General features: G+C 42.3%; 1 protein-coding gene across 9 annotated transcripts in view; it reads right to left on the bottom strand.

Annotated features, from left to right (window-relative positions):
- LOC139374616 (protein Dok-7-like) overlaps positions 1-18,053 on the bottom strand; it is a 56,816-nt gene that overhangs the window by 4,222 nt on the left and 34,541 nt on the right. For 5 of the 9 annotated variants that reach the window (XR_011627698.1, XR_011627700.1, XR_011627699.1 and 2 more), the window contains 6 exons: positions 15,657-15,764; positions 14,460-15,463; positions 9,898-9,975; positions 3,535-3,574; positions 2,700-2,828; positions 1,782-2,027 (listed from right to left, as the gene is read on the bottom strand). Coding sequence is in view for 4 of the 9 variants with exons in the window: in XM_071115644.1 (XP_070971745.1) it covers positions 1,782-2,027; positions 2,700-2,828; positions 3,535-3,574; positions 9,898-9,975; positions 14,460-15,463; positions 15,657-15,764 (1,605 nt within the window). In the remaining 5 variants the exon portion in view is untranslated. The remainder of the gene's footprint in view (positions 1-1,781; positions 2,028-2,699; positions 2,829-3,534; positions 3,575-9,897; positions 9,976-14,459; positions 15,464-15,656; positions 15,765-18,053) is intronic. The other 4 variants (XR_011627702.1, XR_011627701.1, XM_071115646.1 and 1 more) reach the window with 3 other exon arrangements.

The following is an 18,053-nucleotide window of genomic DNA, read 5'->3' as shown; positions in this document are numbered from 1 at the left end:
ATGGTTGAGTCCAACTCCGTGGATGTAATGGTTCAGTCCAACTCCATGGATGTAATGGTTGAGTCCAACTCCGTGGATGTAATGGTTCAGTCCAACTCTGCTCTGTCTTATCAATAGATGTACTTTGATCTGATTAACAGTGTTTGTTGAAAACGCTCCAATGTCGTTTTAAACAACTTTTCCAATTCTGATGTCTTCTTTACTGGGGATTTGTTCAGATGTAAATGCTGTTACATTGTTTTAATAAAACCTTTAATGTCGTCCCACGCAGGGGGTCATCGACTGCATCATTATAGTTAATCATCATGAATTCATTCAGTTCAGATTGAAATTGAACACAGGAAGTAGGATTTTGTAGTAATGAAACATTACAGCGCCATCTTGTGGCTCTTTCAGGAGATTCTGAAGCCCTGTGGATCTTGGTCCTAAAACATGGAACTATAAAGGGAATAGACTGCCATGTAGGACGCAAACATCATCACAATAACTAGGTCAGGGCTGGCCAACCCTCTTCCTGGAGATCTACTGTCCTGTGGGTTTTTAGACCAACCCTCTTCCTGGAGATCTACTGTCCTGTAGGTTTTTAGACCAACCCTCTTCCTGGAGATCTACTGTCCTGTGGGTTTTTAGACCAACCCTCTTCCTGGAGATCTACTGTCCTGTAGATTTTTAGTCCAACCCTAATTTAGCATATCTGATTCAGCTAGTTAAGGTCTTGTTGAGCAGCTAATTAGTAGAATCAGGTGTGTTAAATTAGGGTTGGACTGAAAACCTACAGGACAGTAGATCTCTAGGAAGAGGATTGGACTGAAAACCTACAGGACAGTAGATCTCCAGGAAGAGGGTTGGGCTGTAAACCTACAGGACAGTAGATCTCCAGGATGAGGGTTGGACTGTAAAAATTGAAAGTATCCCCAAAAAGAGCCCTGTTCCCTATATAGTACACTACTGTTGATCAGAACACTGGTGGGCCCTGGTCTAAAGTAGTGTACTATATAGGGAATAGGGTGTCAATTGAGACGTAACCCCGTTTTGTATTTGATAAAGCAGAGGATTGTGTGCAGCGAGAACGAGCGGTTAAATAAATTCCTGTGTTCAGCACGACGATTTAATGAGTGATTTTCTACCAATTACACTCTGTTTCCATGGTGACCCATTGACACCGCTTCTCTCTGTGTGTGTGTGTGTGTGTGTGTGTGGCGGGACTCAGTCGCTCTCTTCTCCCATAACTAAGCCCGTCTAAGTCTAAAATGAATTTCCTCCAGACTACACAGAAGAGTTGAAGCATCACAATCTTCTTGGCACACTAGTCAAAACTTATTGGATGTATGAAGGAATTAAGGAAATGGGATGAGAAAAGTCACTTTAGACAGCTAGGAAACAGCCAGAGTCAACAGCACCCTATTGTCTAGTGTTAAAGGGCCCATAGGGCTCTGGTCTAAAGTAGTGCACTACTTAGGGAATAGGGTGCCATTTGGGATACGAGATAGAGATTGAGAGCAAGACATGAGCTAAGGGACAGCAGACCAGCTAAACCTACCAGCCAGCCCAACAACCAACCTGCCAGCCAGCCAATCTGCCAGCCAACCTGCCAGCCAAACCTACCAGCCAGCCCAACAACCAACCTGCCAGCCAGCCCAACAACCAATCTGCCAGCCAATCAACCTGCCAGCCAAAGCAGTCAGCAAAACACTTGAGCCAACATGGAGAGCCGTAAACACTGAGCCAAAATGGTAAACATCTATCTAAAATGGCCATCTGAGAGGGGTTGGTGTTCTTACTGGGTCTGCGCAGCTGCACAGGGTTACCCCTCGCTGCAGTGGTGTTGGTGGAAACTGGCCCACCGTAGGGCTCTGGATGTAGATCCAGCTCCATGTACAGCAGCTCTCTGCCAGCTCTGTTAGCTTTAGCCGCAGGGCTAACGGGGATGTTGACGTAGTTCACACTGGGGTCGGTGTGGTGACGCCTGTCCAGGACTGATGACATCATCATGGCGGAAGCATCCGGAGGAAACTTAAAGAATCTCCCTGGGAGAATGACAGAGTCAGTCAGACAGACACTCCCTGGGGGAATGACAGAGTCAGTCAGTCAGACAGACACTCCCTGGGAGAATGACAGAGTCAGTCAGTCAGACAGACACTCCCTGGGAGAATGACAGAGTCAGTCAGTCAGACAGACACTCCCTGGGAGAATGACAGAGTCAGTCAGTCAGACAGACACTCCCTGGGAGAATGACAGAGTCAGTCAGTCAGACAGACACTCCCTGGGAGAATGACAGAGTCAGTCAGTCAGACAGACACTCCCTGGGAGAATGACAGAGTCAGTCAGTCAGACAGACACTCCCTGGGAGAATGACAGAGAGTCAGTCAGTCAGACAGACACTCCCTGGGAGAATGAATGAATGAATGACGGACGGACGGACGGGACCCGACCCGACCGAAGTATTAGTAGTAGTAGTAACAGAATATAATGATGTGAGCAGGACAAAATGTAAAGTGTCCCGCAATGTCAAATGTACATTTAAATAAAGTTTGATTTCATGGATGTAGCGGTATTTGTAACCTACTAGTCAACAGTTGTATTTTCAAACCCACATGACGAAGGACGTGTCTACATGAAAAGGCATTTAAAAAAAGATAAAACCTTGGAGATCATGTCGGTAAAAAAATAAAAACAACCAGGATGCATTGCTCTCTCACCGCCAGAGACTGAGGTCTGTCTGCTTGGCGTCATCGTGCCGTGGGGAGGTGGGGGTGAATAGGAGGGTGAGAGAGGGTGAGAGAGGCCCGCCTCACCCCGCACCACCTCTCTACACTGGGGTGGTGGATCTGAGAAATGTAAGGCAGTAATGAATGTTATCACCAACAAGTTAATGAATATATACAGACCACTAGACTAGTTAATGAGTATATATAGAGACCATTAGACTGGTTAATGAATATATACAGGACATTAGACTAGTTAATGAGTATATAGAGACCATTAGACTGGTTAATGAGTATATACAGACCATTAGACAGGTTAATGAATATATACAGGCCATTAGACTGGTTAATGAGTATATATACAGATCATTAGACTGGTTAATGAATATATACAGGTCATTAGACTAGTTATTAGACTAGTTAATGAATATATACAGACCATTAGACAGGTTAATGAATATATACAGATCATTAGACTGGTTAATGAATATATACAGGCCATTAGACTGGTTATTAGACTGGTTAATGAATATATACAGGTTATTAGACTGGTTAATGAGTATATACAGACCATTAGACAGGTTAATGAATATATACAGATCATTAGACAGGTTAATGAATATATACAGGCCATTAGACTGGTTAATGAATATATATATTTTAGTTACAATGTTACATGAGAATAATGGTGTAAATACACAGACAGACCAGACCGACAGACAGACAGACAGACGGACGGACGGACGGACGGACGGACGGACGGAGGGAGGGAGGGAGGCCGACAGACAGACAGAGGGAGGGAGGCCGACAGACAGACAGACAGACCGACCTGGTGTTGGGGAAAGCCCTGAATGTGAAGGGCTGTTTGTCTAAAATGGAACAGAAAGAGACAATTTTTTAGACAATACATTACATTATACTACAATACATTATAATACAACACATTATACTACAACACATTATACTACAGCACATTATACTAGAATACATTATACTACAATACATTATACTATAATACATTATAATACAATACATTATACTAGAATACATTATACTACAGCACATTATACTACAATACATTATAATACAATACATTATACTAGAAAACATTATACTACAGCACATTATACTACAATACATTATACTACAATACATTACAGTATCCTACAATACAATACAATATACTACAGCACATTATACTACAACACATTAAACTACAATACAATACATTATACTACAATACATTATACTACACCACATTATACTACAATACATTACAGTATCCTACAATACATTATACTACAGCACATTATACTACAATACATTAAACTACAACACATTATACTACAATACATTACAGTATCCTACAATACAATATACTACAGCACATTATACTACAATACATTAAACTACAATACAATACATTATACTACAATACATTATACTACAATACAATACATTAAACTACAGCACATTATACTACAATACAATACATTATACTACAGCACATTATACTACAATACATTATACTACAATACAATACATTATACTACAATACATTAAACTACAATACAATACATTATACTACAATATAATACATTATACTACAATACATTAAACTACAATACAATACATTATACTACAATACAATACATTATACTACAATACATTATACTACAATACAATACATTATACTACAATACATTATACTACAATACAATACAATATACTACAGCACATTATACTACAATACATTATACTACAATACAATACATTATAATACATTATACTACAATATATTACTTGTACTACAATACATTACTTATACTACAATACATTATACTACAACACAATATACTACAGAACATTATAGTACAGCACATTGTACTAGAATACATTATACTACAATACATTATCCTACAATACAATACCTTATACTACAATACATTATACTACAACACATTATACTAGAATACATTATACTACAGCAGAATATACTACAGCACATTATACTACAATACAATACATTATACTACAATACATTATACTACAGCACATTATACTACAATACAATAAATTATACTACAATACATTATACTACAGCACATTATACTACAATACAATACATTATACTACAATACATTATACTACAGCACATTATACTACAATACAATACATTATACTACAATACATTATACTACAGCACATTATATTACTATACAATACATTATACAACAATACATTATACTACAGCACATTATATTACTATACAATACATTATACTACAAAACATTATACTACAGCACATTATACTACAATACATTATACTACAATACATTATACTACAATACATAATACTACAATACATTATACTACAATACATTATACTACAGCACATTATACTACAATACAATACATTATACTACAATACATTATACTACAGCACATTATACTACAATACAATACATTATACTACAAAACATTATACTACAGCACATTATACTACAATACATTATACTACAATACATTATACTACAATACATTATACTACAGCACATTATACTACAATACAATACATTATACTACAATACATTATACTACAGCACATTATACTACAATACAATACATTATACTACAATACATTATACTACAGCACAATATACTACAATACAATACATTATACTACAATACATAATACTACAATACATTATACTACAATACATTATACTACAGCACATTATACTACAATACAATACATTATACTACAATACATTATACTACAATACAATACATTATACTACAGCACATTATACTATAATACAATACATTATACTACAGCACATTATACTATAATACAATACATTATACTACAATACATTATACTACAGCACATTATACTACAATACATTATACTACAGCACATTATACTATAATACAATACATTATACTACAATACATTATACTACAGCACATTATACTACAATACATTATACTACAGCACATTATACTATAATACATTATACTACAGCACATTATACTACAATACAATACATTATACTACAATACATTATACTACAGCACAATATACTACAATACAATACATTATACTACAATACATAATACTACAATACATTATACTACAGCACATTATACTACAATACAATACATTATACTACAATACATTATACTACAATACAATGCATTATACTACAGCACATTATACTATAATACATTATACTACAGCACATTATACTATAATACAATACATTATACTACAATACATTATACTACAGCACATTATACTACAATACATTGTACTACAGCACATTATACTACAATACAATACATTATACTACAATACATTATACTACAGCACATTATACTACAATACATTATACTACAGCACATTATACTATAATACATTATACTATAATACATTATACTACACCACATTATACTATAATACATTATACTACAATACATTATACTACAGCACATTATACTACAATACATTATACTATAATACATTATACTACACCACATTATACTATAATACATTATACTACAATACATTATCCTACAGCACATTATCCTATAATACATTATACTACAATACATTATACTACAACACATTATCCTATAATACATTATACTACAATACATTATCCTACACCACATTATACTATAATACATTATACTACAATACATTATACTACAACACATTATCCTACAACACATTATACTACAATACATTATACTACAGCACATTATACTACAATACAACACACACTCTCCCCCTCTCTCTTCTCTCTTTTAAGGAGACGTTTTCTTCAGGTGATTGTCTGATTTAGTTATTAAAAACCCCACGGCATTGCTCTTCTTTAATCAGCTGTTTTCTATTGACAGCACACTGAGTTTGACAAGTTCTCGTTGATGACACACGCGGTGAGGTGTGAGGACTGTTAATCTGATTAGTACGGTGAGGTGTGAGGACTGCTAATCTAATGAGTTCTCAGTGCTCAGCAGACGGGAGGAGGGAACCACACACACTGTGTTCTCCGTTCCAAAACGGAACCCTATTCCCTATGAAGTGCACTACTTCCAACCAGGACAATAGGTACTATATATGGAATAAGGGGGCGTTTTGGGACACGAAGGAGTTGTTTGGTCAGAGGCGCATTGGGGATGGTTAAAGATGTGAAAAGAAAAGGCTTGGAAATAAATGGTAAGATGTTGTTGTTGTTGTTGTTGGAACAATAAATTATCGTTAATATGGTTAAAATGGTGGGTGAATATTTCACACTTCCTCGCTCACAGCAGAGATGAAAGAGGAACCCTTTCAAAAACATCATAATAATAATAATAATAATAATAATAATAATAATAATAATAATAATATACTCCACTTAGCAGCAGCTTTTATTCAAAGCAACTGACAGTCAAGCTGGATATATTTTACATATGGCTGGCCCCGGGAATCGAACCAACAACCCTGTCGTTGCAAGCTCTCTGATCCATACAGGACAACTACTAACATACTGACTACATCAAGCTGACTACACCAAGCAGACTACACCAACTACTAACATACTGACTACACCAAGCTGACTACACCAAGCTGACTACACCAAGCTCTACCAACTGAACCATACAGGACAACTACTAACATACTGACTACGCCAAGCTGACTACACCAAGCTGACTACACCAAGCTCTACCAACTGAACCATACAGGACAACTACTAACATACTGACTACACCAAGCTGACTACACCAAGCTCTACCAACTGAACCATACAGGACAACTACTAACATACTGACTACGCCAAGCTGACTACACCAAGCTGACTACACCAAGCTCTACCAACTGATCCATACAGGACAACTACTAACATACTGACTACACTAAGCTGACTACACCAAGCTGTCTACACCAAGCTGACTACACCAAGCTCTACCAACTGAACCATACAGGACAACTACTAACATACTGACTACACTAAGCTGACTACACCAAGCTCTACCAACTGAACCATACAGGACAATTACTAACATACTGACTACACCAAGCTGACTACACCAAGCTGACTACACCAAGCTCTACCAACTGAACAATACAGGACAACTACTAACATACTGACTACACCAAGCTGACTACACCAAGCTCTACCAGCTGATCCATACAGGATAACTACTAACATACTGACTACACCAACTACTAACATACTAACTACACCAAGCTGACTACACCAAGCTCTACCAACTGATCCATACAGGACAACTACTAACATACTGACTACACCAAGCTGACTACACTAAGCTCTACCAACTGACCCATACAGGACAACTACTAACATGCTGACTACACCAAGCTGACTACACCAAACTGACTACACCAAGCTGACTACACCAAGCTCTATCAACTGACCCATACAGGACAACTACTAACATACTGACTACACCAAGCTGACTACACCAAGCTCTACCAACTGATCCATACAGGATAACTACTAACAGACTGACTACACCAAGCTGACTACACCAACTATTAACATACTGACTACACCAAGCTGACTACACCAACTACTAACAGACTGACTACACCAACTACTAACAGACTGACTACACCTCTCGCGTCGCGTGCGTGAGCGTTGTAAAATAAACGTATATCTGTATGTAATAAAGCCCTTTTCTGGGGCCTGACTCCCCAGTGGTGGTGCCCCCCCCCTGCCCAGTCATGTGAAATCTATTTATTTAAATGGGCTGATTTCCTCACATGAACAGTAACTCAGTAGATATGTTGCGTTTATATTTGTGTTCGGTGTAGGTTTCCCCTGTTCCCTGAGTAGAGAACAAACGATTTTCTGTGACTCAAAATGGGTCAATATTCTACAAAGATCTATACAATAAAAAGGACATTTCAGGTAAAATAAAAACACAATGTTTATATCCCAGGACAAATTAGCTAGCAACAGCGAGCTAGCTAGCTAAATGTCCATGGAATGTTTATATCCCAGGACAAATTAGCTAGCAACAGCGAGCTAGCTAGCTAAATGTCCATGGAATGTTTATATCCCAGGACAAATTAGCTAGCAACAGCGAGCTAGCTAGCTAAATGTCCATGGAATGTTTATATCCCAGGACAAATTAGCTAGCAGCAGCGAGCTAGCTAGATAAATGTCCATGGAATGTTTATATCCCAGGACAAATTAGCTAGCAACAGCGAGCTAGCTAGATAAATGTCCATGGAATGTTTATATCCCAGGACAAATTAGCTAGCAGCAGCGAGCTAGCTAGCTAAATGTCCATGGAATGTTTATATCCCAGGACAAATTAGCTAGCAACAGCGAGCTAGCTAGCTAAATGTCCATGGAATGTTTATATCCCAGGACAAATTAGCTAGCAGCAGCGAGCTAGATAGCTAAATGTCCATGGAATGTTTATATCCCAGGACAAATTAGCTAGCAACAGCGAGCTAGCTAGCTAAATGTCCATGGAATGTTTATATCCCAGGACAAATTAGCTAGCAACAGCGAGCTAGCTAGCTAAATGTCCATGGAATGTTTATATCCCAGGACAAATTAGCTAGCAGCAGCGAGCTAGCTAGCTAAATGTCCATGGAATGTTTATATCCCAGGACAAATTAGCTAGCAACAGCGAGCTAGCTAGATAAATGTCCATGGAATGTTTATATCCCAGGACAAATTAGCTAGCAACAGCGAGCTAGCTAGCTAAATGTCCATGGAATGTTTATATCCCAGGACAAATTAGCTAGCAGCAGCGAGCTAGCTAGCTAAATGTCCATGGAATGTTTATATGGCGTTTCGACCTGTCCCCAAATTAATATAGTTGGTATTGATACATCTACCCTGCATTTCCTGATCGTGTCGGGTGTGGACGGACAAACTCAACAGGCGAGCGATGACGCACGGATGTGGCCGGTGTAGTCAGCACGGGGCGGCAGGGTAGCCTAGTGGTTAGAGCATTGGACTAGTAACCGAAAGGTTGCAAGTTCAAATCCCTGTTCTGCCCCTGAACAAGGCAGTTAACAGTGGTTCCTAGACCGTCATTGAAAATAAGACTTTGTTCTTAACTGACTTGCCTAGTTAAATAAAGGTAAAAAAAAATGATAGGTATTAGTTAAAAGTTTGCAAAAAAACTAAAAGTATCACCACACGACGGATCAACTTACCTGCGTAACATGTCTCTTTCTAGCTGAGAACCATTGCTCATGGGTAATGTAGTTGTGATCTACACAGGGATGATGACTCTGGATGGGTGGAGAAACGGATGAGGGAGGTGGGGTTAAACAACAGCTATGGTGGTCAACAGACTTGATCCGTGTTTGCTTAAGTTGCGCCTGGCATAATGGACCAAAACGGCAGACACCACACATTAGGCACTCCAGGCAAACAATCAAAGAATTTGAACCCGGTCTGGTCATGTGATGAAATAGACACTTTCACAGCCAGACAACAACGTGCTGAATGTAAATGAGACAGAAGGACAAGTTATTGTCTTGTCAAACAGAACAGGGAGGTGAAGAGGGAGTTTTGGGGAGGACAGACATAGTCAGCGGTTCAGAGGGTCAACATTAAGTCTTCAGTCACAGGAGGGATGCTGCATCTCTTTCGGGAGGGTTTTGATCAGAACAACAAAATGTTTTATTGTTTTCGTTCTGGCCGTTATCCTCCAGGTGTTAGCTAAGACTCTGTCTCTCTCCCTCTCCTTTTCACTCTCTCCCTGTCTCCTTTTCTCCCTCTGTCTCCTTTTCTCCCTCTGTCTCCTTTTCTCCCTCTCTCTCATTTTCGCCCTCTCCCTCTGTCTCCTTTTCTCCCTCTCCCTCTGTCTCCTTTTCTCCCTCTCCCTCACTCATTTTCTCCCTCTGGCTCCTTTTCTCCCTCTGACTCCTTTTCTCATTTTCTCCCTCTCCCTCTGTCTCCTTTTCTCCCTCTCCCTCTGTCTCATTTTCTCCCTCTGTCTCCTTTTCTCCCTCTCTCTCCTTTTCTCCCTCTCTCTCCTTTTCTCCCTCTCTCTCCTTTTCTCCCTCCCTCTCCTTTTCTCCTTCTGTCTCCTTTTCTCCCTCTGTCTCCTTTTCTCCCTCTCTCTCTGTCTCCTTTTCTCCCTCTGTCTCCTTTTCTCCCTGTCTCCTTTTCTCCCTCTGTCTCCTTTTCTCCCTGTCTCCTTTTCTCACTGTCTCCTTTTCTCACTGTCTCCTTTTCTCACTGTCTCCTTTTCTCCCGCTGTCTCCTTTTCTCCCTCTGTCTCCTTTTCTCCTTTTCTCCCTCTGTCTCCTTTTCTCCCTCTGTCTCCTTTTCTCCCTCTGTCTCCTTTTCTCCCTCTGTCTCCTTTTCTCCCTGTCTCCTTTTCTCCCTCTGTCTCCTTTTCTCCTTCTGTCTCCTTTTCTCCCTCTCCCTCTGTCTCCTTTTCTCCCTCTCCCTCTGTCTCCTTTTCTCCCTCTCCCTCTGTCTCTGTCTCCTTTTCTCCCTCTGTCTCATTTTCTCCCTCTCCCTCTGTCTCCTTTTCTCCCTCTCCCTCTGTCTCCTTTTCTCCCCCCGTCTCCTTTTCTCCTTCTGTCTCTGCCTCATTTTCTCCCTCTGTCTCCCTTTCTCCCTCTTTCTCCTTTTATCCCTCTGTCTCCTTTTCTCCCTCTGTCTTCTTTTCTCCCTCTCCCTCTGTCTCCTTTTCTCCCTGTCTCCTTTTCTCCCTGTCTCCTTTTCTCCCTCTGTCTCCTTTTCTCCCTGTCTCCTTTTCTCCCTCTGTCTCCTTTTCTCCTTCTGTCTCCTTTTCTCCCTCTCCCTCTGTCTCCTTTTCTCCCTCTCCCTCTGTCTCCTTTTCTCCCTCTCCCTCTGTCTCTGTCTCCTTTTCTCCCTCTGTCTCATTTTCTCCCTCTCCCTCTGTCTCCTTTTCTCCCTCTGTCTCCTTTTCTCCCTCCGTCTCCTTTTCTCCTTCTGTCTCTGCCTCATTTTCTCCCTCTCCCTCTGTCTCCTTTTCTCCCTCTGTCTCCTTTTCTCCCTCTGTCTCCTTTTCTCCCTCTCTCTCCTTTTCACTCTCTGTCTTCTTTTCTCTCCCTCCCCTGTCTCCTTTTCTCCCTCTGTCTCATTTTCTCCCTCTGTCTCCTTTTCTCCCCCTGTCTCCTTTTCTCTCCATCCTTCCTCCCTCTCTCCATTATCTCTCATCTCTCTCTCTTCCTACTAAACAGAACAAAATAAACTTTGCTCAGGCCTCGGACCTAAATTAATCCAGATGGCTGTATCTGCAGAAAGTTCAGGTTGATAATGGGCGACCCTGGCCTTGACCCTAATCCTGTCTGGTAACAATTTGTTACATTTAATTGACAGGAACACTGAATCTCTTCATTCTGTCTGAGTGATTTTAAAAGGGTGAATCTGGAATTCAAAATATCCCACATTGGCAATAAAGTGGTCAGTATATATATATCATTCATTTAAATGTTTAAATGTTCAATCCCAGAATGCCCCTTTAAGGGGTTGTTTGTATGCAGACGGTGGTTCTGTGACGTATCCCTGACAGAAATTTTATGGAATGTTTCAAAAAACAGCCTTCTGTGACAACAACATAACACTGTGCTACGCTAGGTAAACATCATATCACTGTGCTACGCTAGTTAAACATCACACTGTGCTACGCTAGTTAAACATAACACTGTGCTACGCTAGTTAAACAACATATCACTGTGCTACGCTAGTTAAACATCATAACACTGTGCTACGCTAGTTAAACATCACACTGTGCTACGCTAGTTAAACATCATAACACTGTGCTACGCTAGTTAAACAACATAACACTGTGCTATGCTAGTTAAACATCACACTGTGCTACGCTAGTTAAACAACATATCACTGTGCTACGCTAGTTAAACATCATAACACTGTGCTACGCTAGTTAAACAACATAACACTGTGCTACGCTAGTTAAACAACATATCACTGTGCTACGCTAGTTAAACATCATATCACTGTGCTACGCTAGTTAAACATCATATCACTGTGCTACGCTATTAAACAACATAACACTGTGCTACGCTAGTTAAACAACATAACACTGCTACGCTAGTTAAACATCATATCACTGTGCTACGCTAGTTAAACAACATATCACTGTGCTACGCTAGTTAAACAACATATCACTGTGCTACGCTAGTTAAACATAACACTGTGCTACGCTAGTTAAACATCATAACACTGTGCTATGCTAGTTAAACATCATATCACTGTGCTACGCTAGTTAAACATCATAACACTGTGCTATGCTAGTTAAACATAACACTGTGCTATGCTAGTTAAACATAACACCGTGCTACGCTAGTTAAACATCATAACACTGTGCTATGCTAGTTAAACATCATATCACTGTGCTACGCTAGTTAAACAACATATCACTGTGCTACGCTAGTTAAACATCATATCACTGTGCTACGCTAGTTAAACAACATAACACTGTGCTACGCTAGTTAAACATCATATCACTGTGCTACGCTAGTTAAACAACATAACACTGTGCTACGCTAGTTAAACATCATATCACTGTGCTACGCTAGTTAAACAACATAACACTGTGCTACGCTAGTTAAACAACATAACACTGTGCTACGCTAGTTAAACAACATATCACTGTGCTACGCTAGTTAAACAACATATCACTGTGCTACGCTAGTTAAACAACATATCACTGTGCTACGCTAGTTAAACAACATATCACTGTGCTACGCTAGTTAAACATCATATCACTGTGCTACGCTAGTTAAACAACATAACACTGTGCTACGCTAGTTAAACAACATAACACTGTGCTACGCTAGTTAAACATCATATCACTGTGCTACGCTAGTTAAACATCATATCACTGTGCTACGCTAGTTAAACATCATAACACTGTGCTACGCTAGTTAAACATAACACTGTGCTACGCTAGTTAAACAACATAACACTGCTACGCTAGTTAAACATCATATCACTGTGCTACGCTAGTTAAATAACATATCACTGTGCTACGCTAGTTAAACATCATAACACTGTGCTACGCTAGTTAAACAACATAACACTGTGCTACGCTAGTTAAATAACATATCACTGTGCTACGCTAGTTAAACATCATAACACTGTGCTACGCTAGTTAAACAAGCCTTAAACACTGCTGAGCAACAGCCTGTTTAACTCCAGTTTATCAGGCCTCGTCGTGATCATGTTACTTGGGAGTAACAGGTTTGTATGTGTGTGGACTGCCAACAATGTATTAGTCTTATTTGAGTGCTTTGGGCTGGTACTGTGGGAGTGTACAGCGACTCGAAAGCAGACTGCTAGTTGTGGGATTGTGATGACAGGGACAGCAGGCGTTTGCATGGACTGGCTGTATGGGAAACAGTGATTGTGATAACCAATAAGATGGACACACACACACAAACACACATGGACGGACACACACAGAGGGGCGGCAGGTAGCCTAGTGGTTAGAGTGTTGGGCTAGTAACCGAAAGGTTGCTCGATCAAATCCCCGAGCTGACAAGGTAAAAAAAAATCTGTCGTTCTGTCCCTGAACAAGGCAATTAAACCCAATGTTCCCCGGTAGGCCGTCATTGTAAATAAGAATTTGTTCTTAATCGACTTGCCTTGTTAAAATAAAAAGTTAAAAATTAATAAAACACAGAATAAATTAACAGTCAGACATGGAGCCCAAATGAAGCCTAGGAATCCATTAGTATTAATAACTATTAGGTGTCCAGAGTTGTATTACCTGGGTTCCTCCACACACTGGACAGCCAGGTAACAGCAGAGGTCTGGGTGTGAGCCGAGCGGACATGATGCTGCACCGATCACCACTGTCCACAGGCGGCGCTCTCTCACTGCTCCAGGACAGGAGCCTTTCTACGGGGGCCTGCCTCGGGGTCTCTACCCACTGGAGAGAGGCCACAGTGGAGGTGGAAGGAAGGGAAGGACACTCATGCCCCTGGATCTGTCCTTGATCTCCATCCCCACCGAGCCGCCTGTCCCTGCCCAGTTCAGATGCTCCTCCCTGGGGTGGAGGATCCTTGAAGGCCAGGGTGTGCAGGAGGTTCCTGGGGCTGTCGTACTGTAGTCTGAGAAGGCTGGGTGCCTGGTACTCCTCACGCTGCCACCGGGGGGCGCCAGAGCTACAACCACTAGTCCTGGAGGATGAGGAGCAAGACGGGAGGCAGGAGCAGGGAGTAGGGGGGGAGAGAGGGCCGGGCTCAGGGGTCCTTAAGGACAGAGGAGGAGGTGGAGGAGGTAGAATGGGTGGAGGAAGAGGAGGTAGAGAGGGAGGAGGGGGAGGTAGAGAAAGAGGAGGCAGAGAGAGAAGAGGGGGAGGTAGACTAAGGACAGACCCAAACTCCTCCCCTCCTCCTTGACTGGCTGTGTCCAGGCTGCCCGTACAGGAAGAGAAGCTCCCAGAGTAAGACGATTGGCTGCTGGCCGTGGCGACGCCTATCCCGCTGTCCAACGAGCTTTGGCGCCCGCTGTCGTGGAGACTGCGAAGGTGGGAAGGCGGTTTGAAAGGAGTGCGGTTCATGACAGCGTTATAGAGATCCTCGTCCAGATTGGTCGAGGACCTCGCAGTGGGAGGGGCCGACAGGGTCTCGGTTGAGGAAGTGGGGCGTTTTGGCTCTGGCCATAAAGGGAAGTGGCTTCCGTAGCTGGCGTCTGATTGGCTGGAGGAGGAGGAAGAGATACTGCTGCGGTCGTCCCCGGCAACGGAGGTGCTGTAACTGGAGGTGGAGGCTGGGGAAGACATTATTGATTAGCTGACTGATTGATTGATCAAAGGTCAATTGAGTAAAGGTCAAATGATTTAAGTGAATTGATTGATTGATTGATTGATTGATTGATAGATAAAACGGTGAACTACGCCGTTTATTGATGGTTCAAATACAGTCAGGAGATGAAGTGAAAACTGGGATTATTGATTGATTACCTGTACTGCTCTGTCTACTGCTGTGGGACAGCATGCTGAGTCTTCTCTCTAGATCCGATGTTTCATGGTTGATCCTCTCCTCTGAGGAGGACCGGCTAGCACTGGGATCTATATACGCACGCACGCACACACACACACACACACACACACACACACACACACACACACGGAACAGAGTAATATATCCACAGCTTTATCTACTGGATCTATAATGAACACAGGTACTGAAACCATGGGCTCTATAACGAACACAGGTACTGAAACCACGGGCTCTATAACGAACACAGGTACTGAAACCATGGGCTCTATAATGAACACAGGTACTGAAACCATAGGCTCTATAACGAACACAGGTACTGAAACCATGGGCTCTATAATGAACACAGGTACTGAAACCATAGTCTCTATAATGACAACAGGTACTGAAACCACGGTCTCTATAACGAACACAGGTACTGAAACCATAGTCTCTATAATGAACACAGGTACTGAAACAATGGTCTCTATAATGAACACAGGTACTGAAACCACGGGCTCTATAATGAACACAGGTACTGAAACAATGGTCTCTATAACGAACACAGGTACTGAAACAATGGTCTCTATAACGAACACAGGTACTGAAACCACAGGCTCTATAATGACAACAGGTACTGAAACCACGGGCTCTATAACGAACACAGGCTGAGTTAACTACCAAAGTGATGGGGAGGCAGGCTGAGTTAACTACCAAAGAGAGGGGGAGGCAGGCTGAGTTAACTACCAAAGAGAGGGGGAGGCAGGCTGAGTTAACTACCAAAGTGATGGGGAGGCAGGCTGAGTTAGCAACCAAAGTGAGGGGGAGGCAGGCTGAGTTAACTACCAAAGTGATGGGGAGGCAGGCTGAGTTAACTACCAAAGTGATGGGGAGGCAGGCTGAGTTAGCTACCAAAGTGATGGGGAGGGAGGCTGAGTTAACTACCAAAGAGAGGGGTAGGCAGGCTGAGTTAGCTACCAAAGTGATGGGGAGGCAGGCTGAGTTAACTACCAAAGGGAGGGGGAGGCAGGCTGAGTTAGCTACCAAAGTGATGGGGAGGCAGGCTGAGTTAACTACCAAAGTGAGGGGGAGGCAGGCTGAGTTAACTACCAAAGGGAGGGGGAGGCAGGCTGAGTTAACTACCAAAGGGAGGGGGAGGCAGGCTGAGTTAACTACCAAAGGGAGGGGGAGGCAGGCTGAGTTAACTACCAAAGGGAGGGGGAGGCAGGCTGAGTTAACTACCAAAGGGAGGGGGAGGCAGGCTGAGTTAACTACCAAAGTGATGGGGAGGCAGGCTGAGTTAACTACCAAAGTGATGGGAGGCAGGCTGAGTTAACTACCAAAGGGAGGGGGAGGCAGGCTGAGTTAACTACCAAAGTGATGGGGAGGCAGGCTGAGTTAACTACCAAAGGGAGGGGGAGGCAGGCTGAGTTAACTACCAAAGGGAGGGGGAGGCAGGCTGAGTTAACTACCAAAGAGAGGGGGAGGCAGGCTGAGTTAACTACCAAAGTGAGGGGGAGGCAGGCTGAGTTAACTACCAAAGGGAGGGGGAGGCAGGCTGAGTTAACTACCAAAGGGAGGGGGAGGCAGGCTGAGTTAACTACCAAAGGGAGGGGGAGGCAGGCTGAGTTAACTACCAAAGTGAGGGGGAGGCAGGCTGAGTTAACTACCAAAGTGATGGGGAGGCAGGCTGAGTTAACTACCAAAGTGATGGGGAGGGAGGCTGAGTTAACTACCAAAGAGAGGGGTAGGCAGGCTGAGTTAGCTACCAAAGTGATGGGGAGGCAGGCTGAGTTAACTACCAAAGGGAGGGGGAGGCAGGCTGAGTTAACTACCAAAGGGAGGGGGAGGCAGGCTGAGTTAACTACCAAAGGGAGGGGGAGGCAGGCTGAGTTAACTACCAAAGATAGGGGGAGGAAGGCTGAGTTAACTACCAAAGAGAGGGGGAGGGGGCAGATTTAACTCCCGCTTCCTACCCTTTAAGTTGGCATTGTATCCCCTCTCTCTTCTCCTCCCTTCCCTCCTCTTTCACCCGATCCTCTCCTCCACCTCCCTCCCCTCTCCGCTCCTACCTACTCCCCCCCCTACCTCCCTCCCCCCACTCTCCCTCCCCTCTCCCACCTACTCTACCCTCTATCCTCCAATCCTCTCCTCTCTTCCACTCTCTCCTCTCCTTAACTAAGTCCTCCTATCTGTGATCTCCACCTGCTCTCCCCTCTCCCTTCCCCTCTCCCTCCCCTCCCCTCTTCCTCCCCCTCTCCCAGTTACACTCAGCGTCTAGCAGCTCTCTGTCTCTCTGATTCAGTGAAAAACCCTGCCAATTCACACACCTTCACAGGGAGGGGAGGTGTGTGTCCGTGTGAAAAACACTGCCAAAGGCT

Source organism: Oncorhynchus clarkii, chromosome 19 (genome assembly GCF_045791955.1).
Source record: "Oncorhynchus clarkii lewisi isolate Uvic-CL-2024 chromosome 19, UVic_Ocla_1.0, whole genome shotgun sequence".
NCBI lineage: Eukaryota > Metazoa > Chordata > Actinopteri > Salmoniformes > Salmonidae > Oncorhynchus > Oncorhynchus clarkii.
This window is presented reverse-complemented; position numbering and strand designations above follow the sequence as displayed.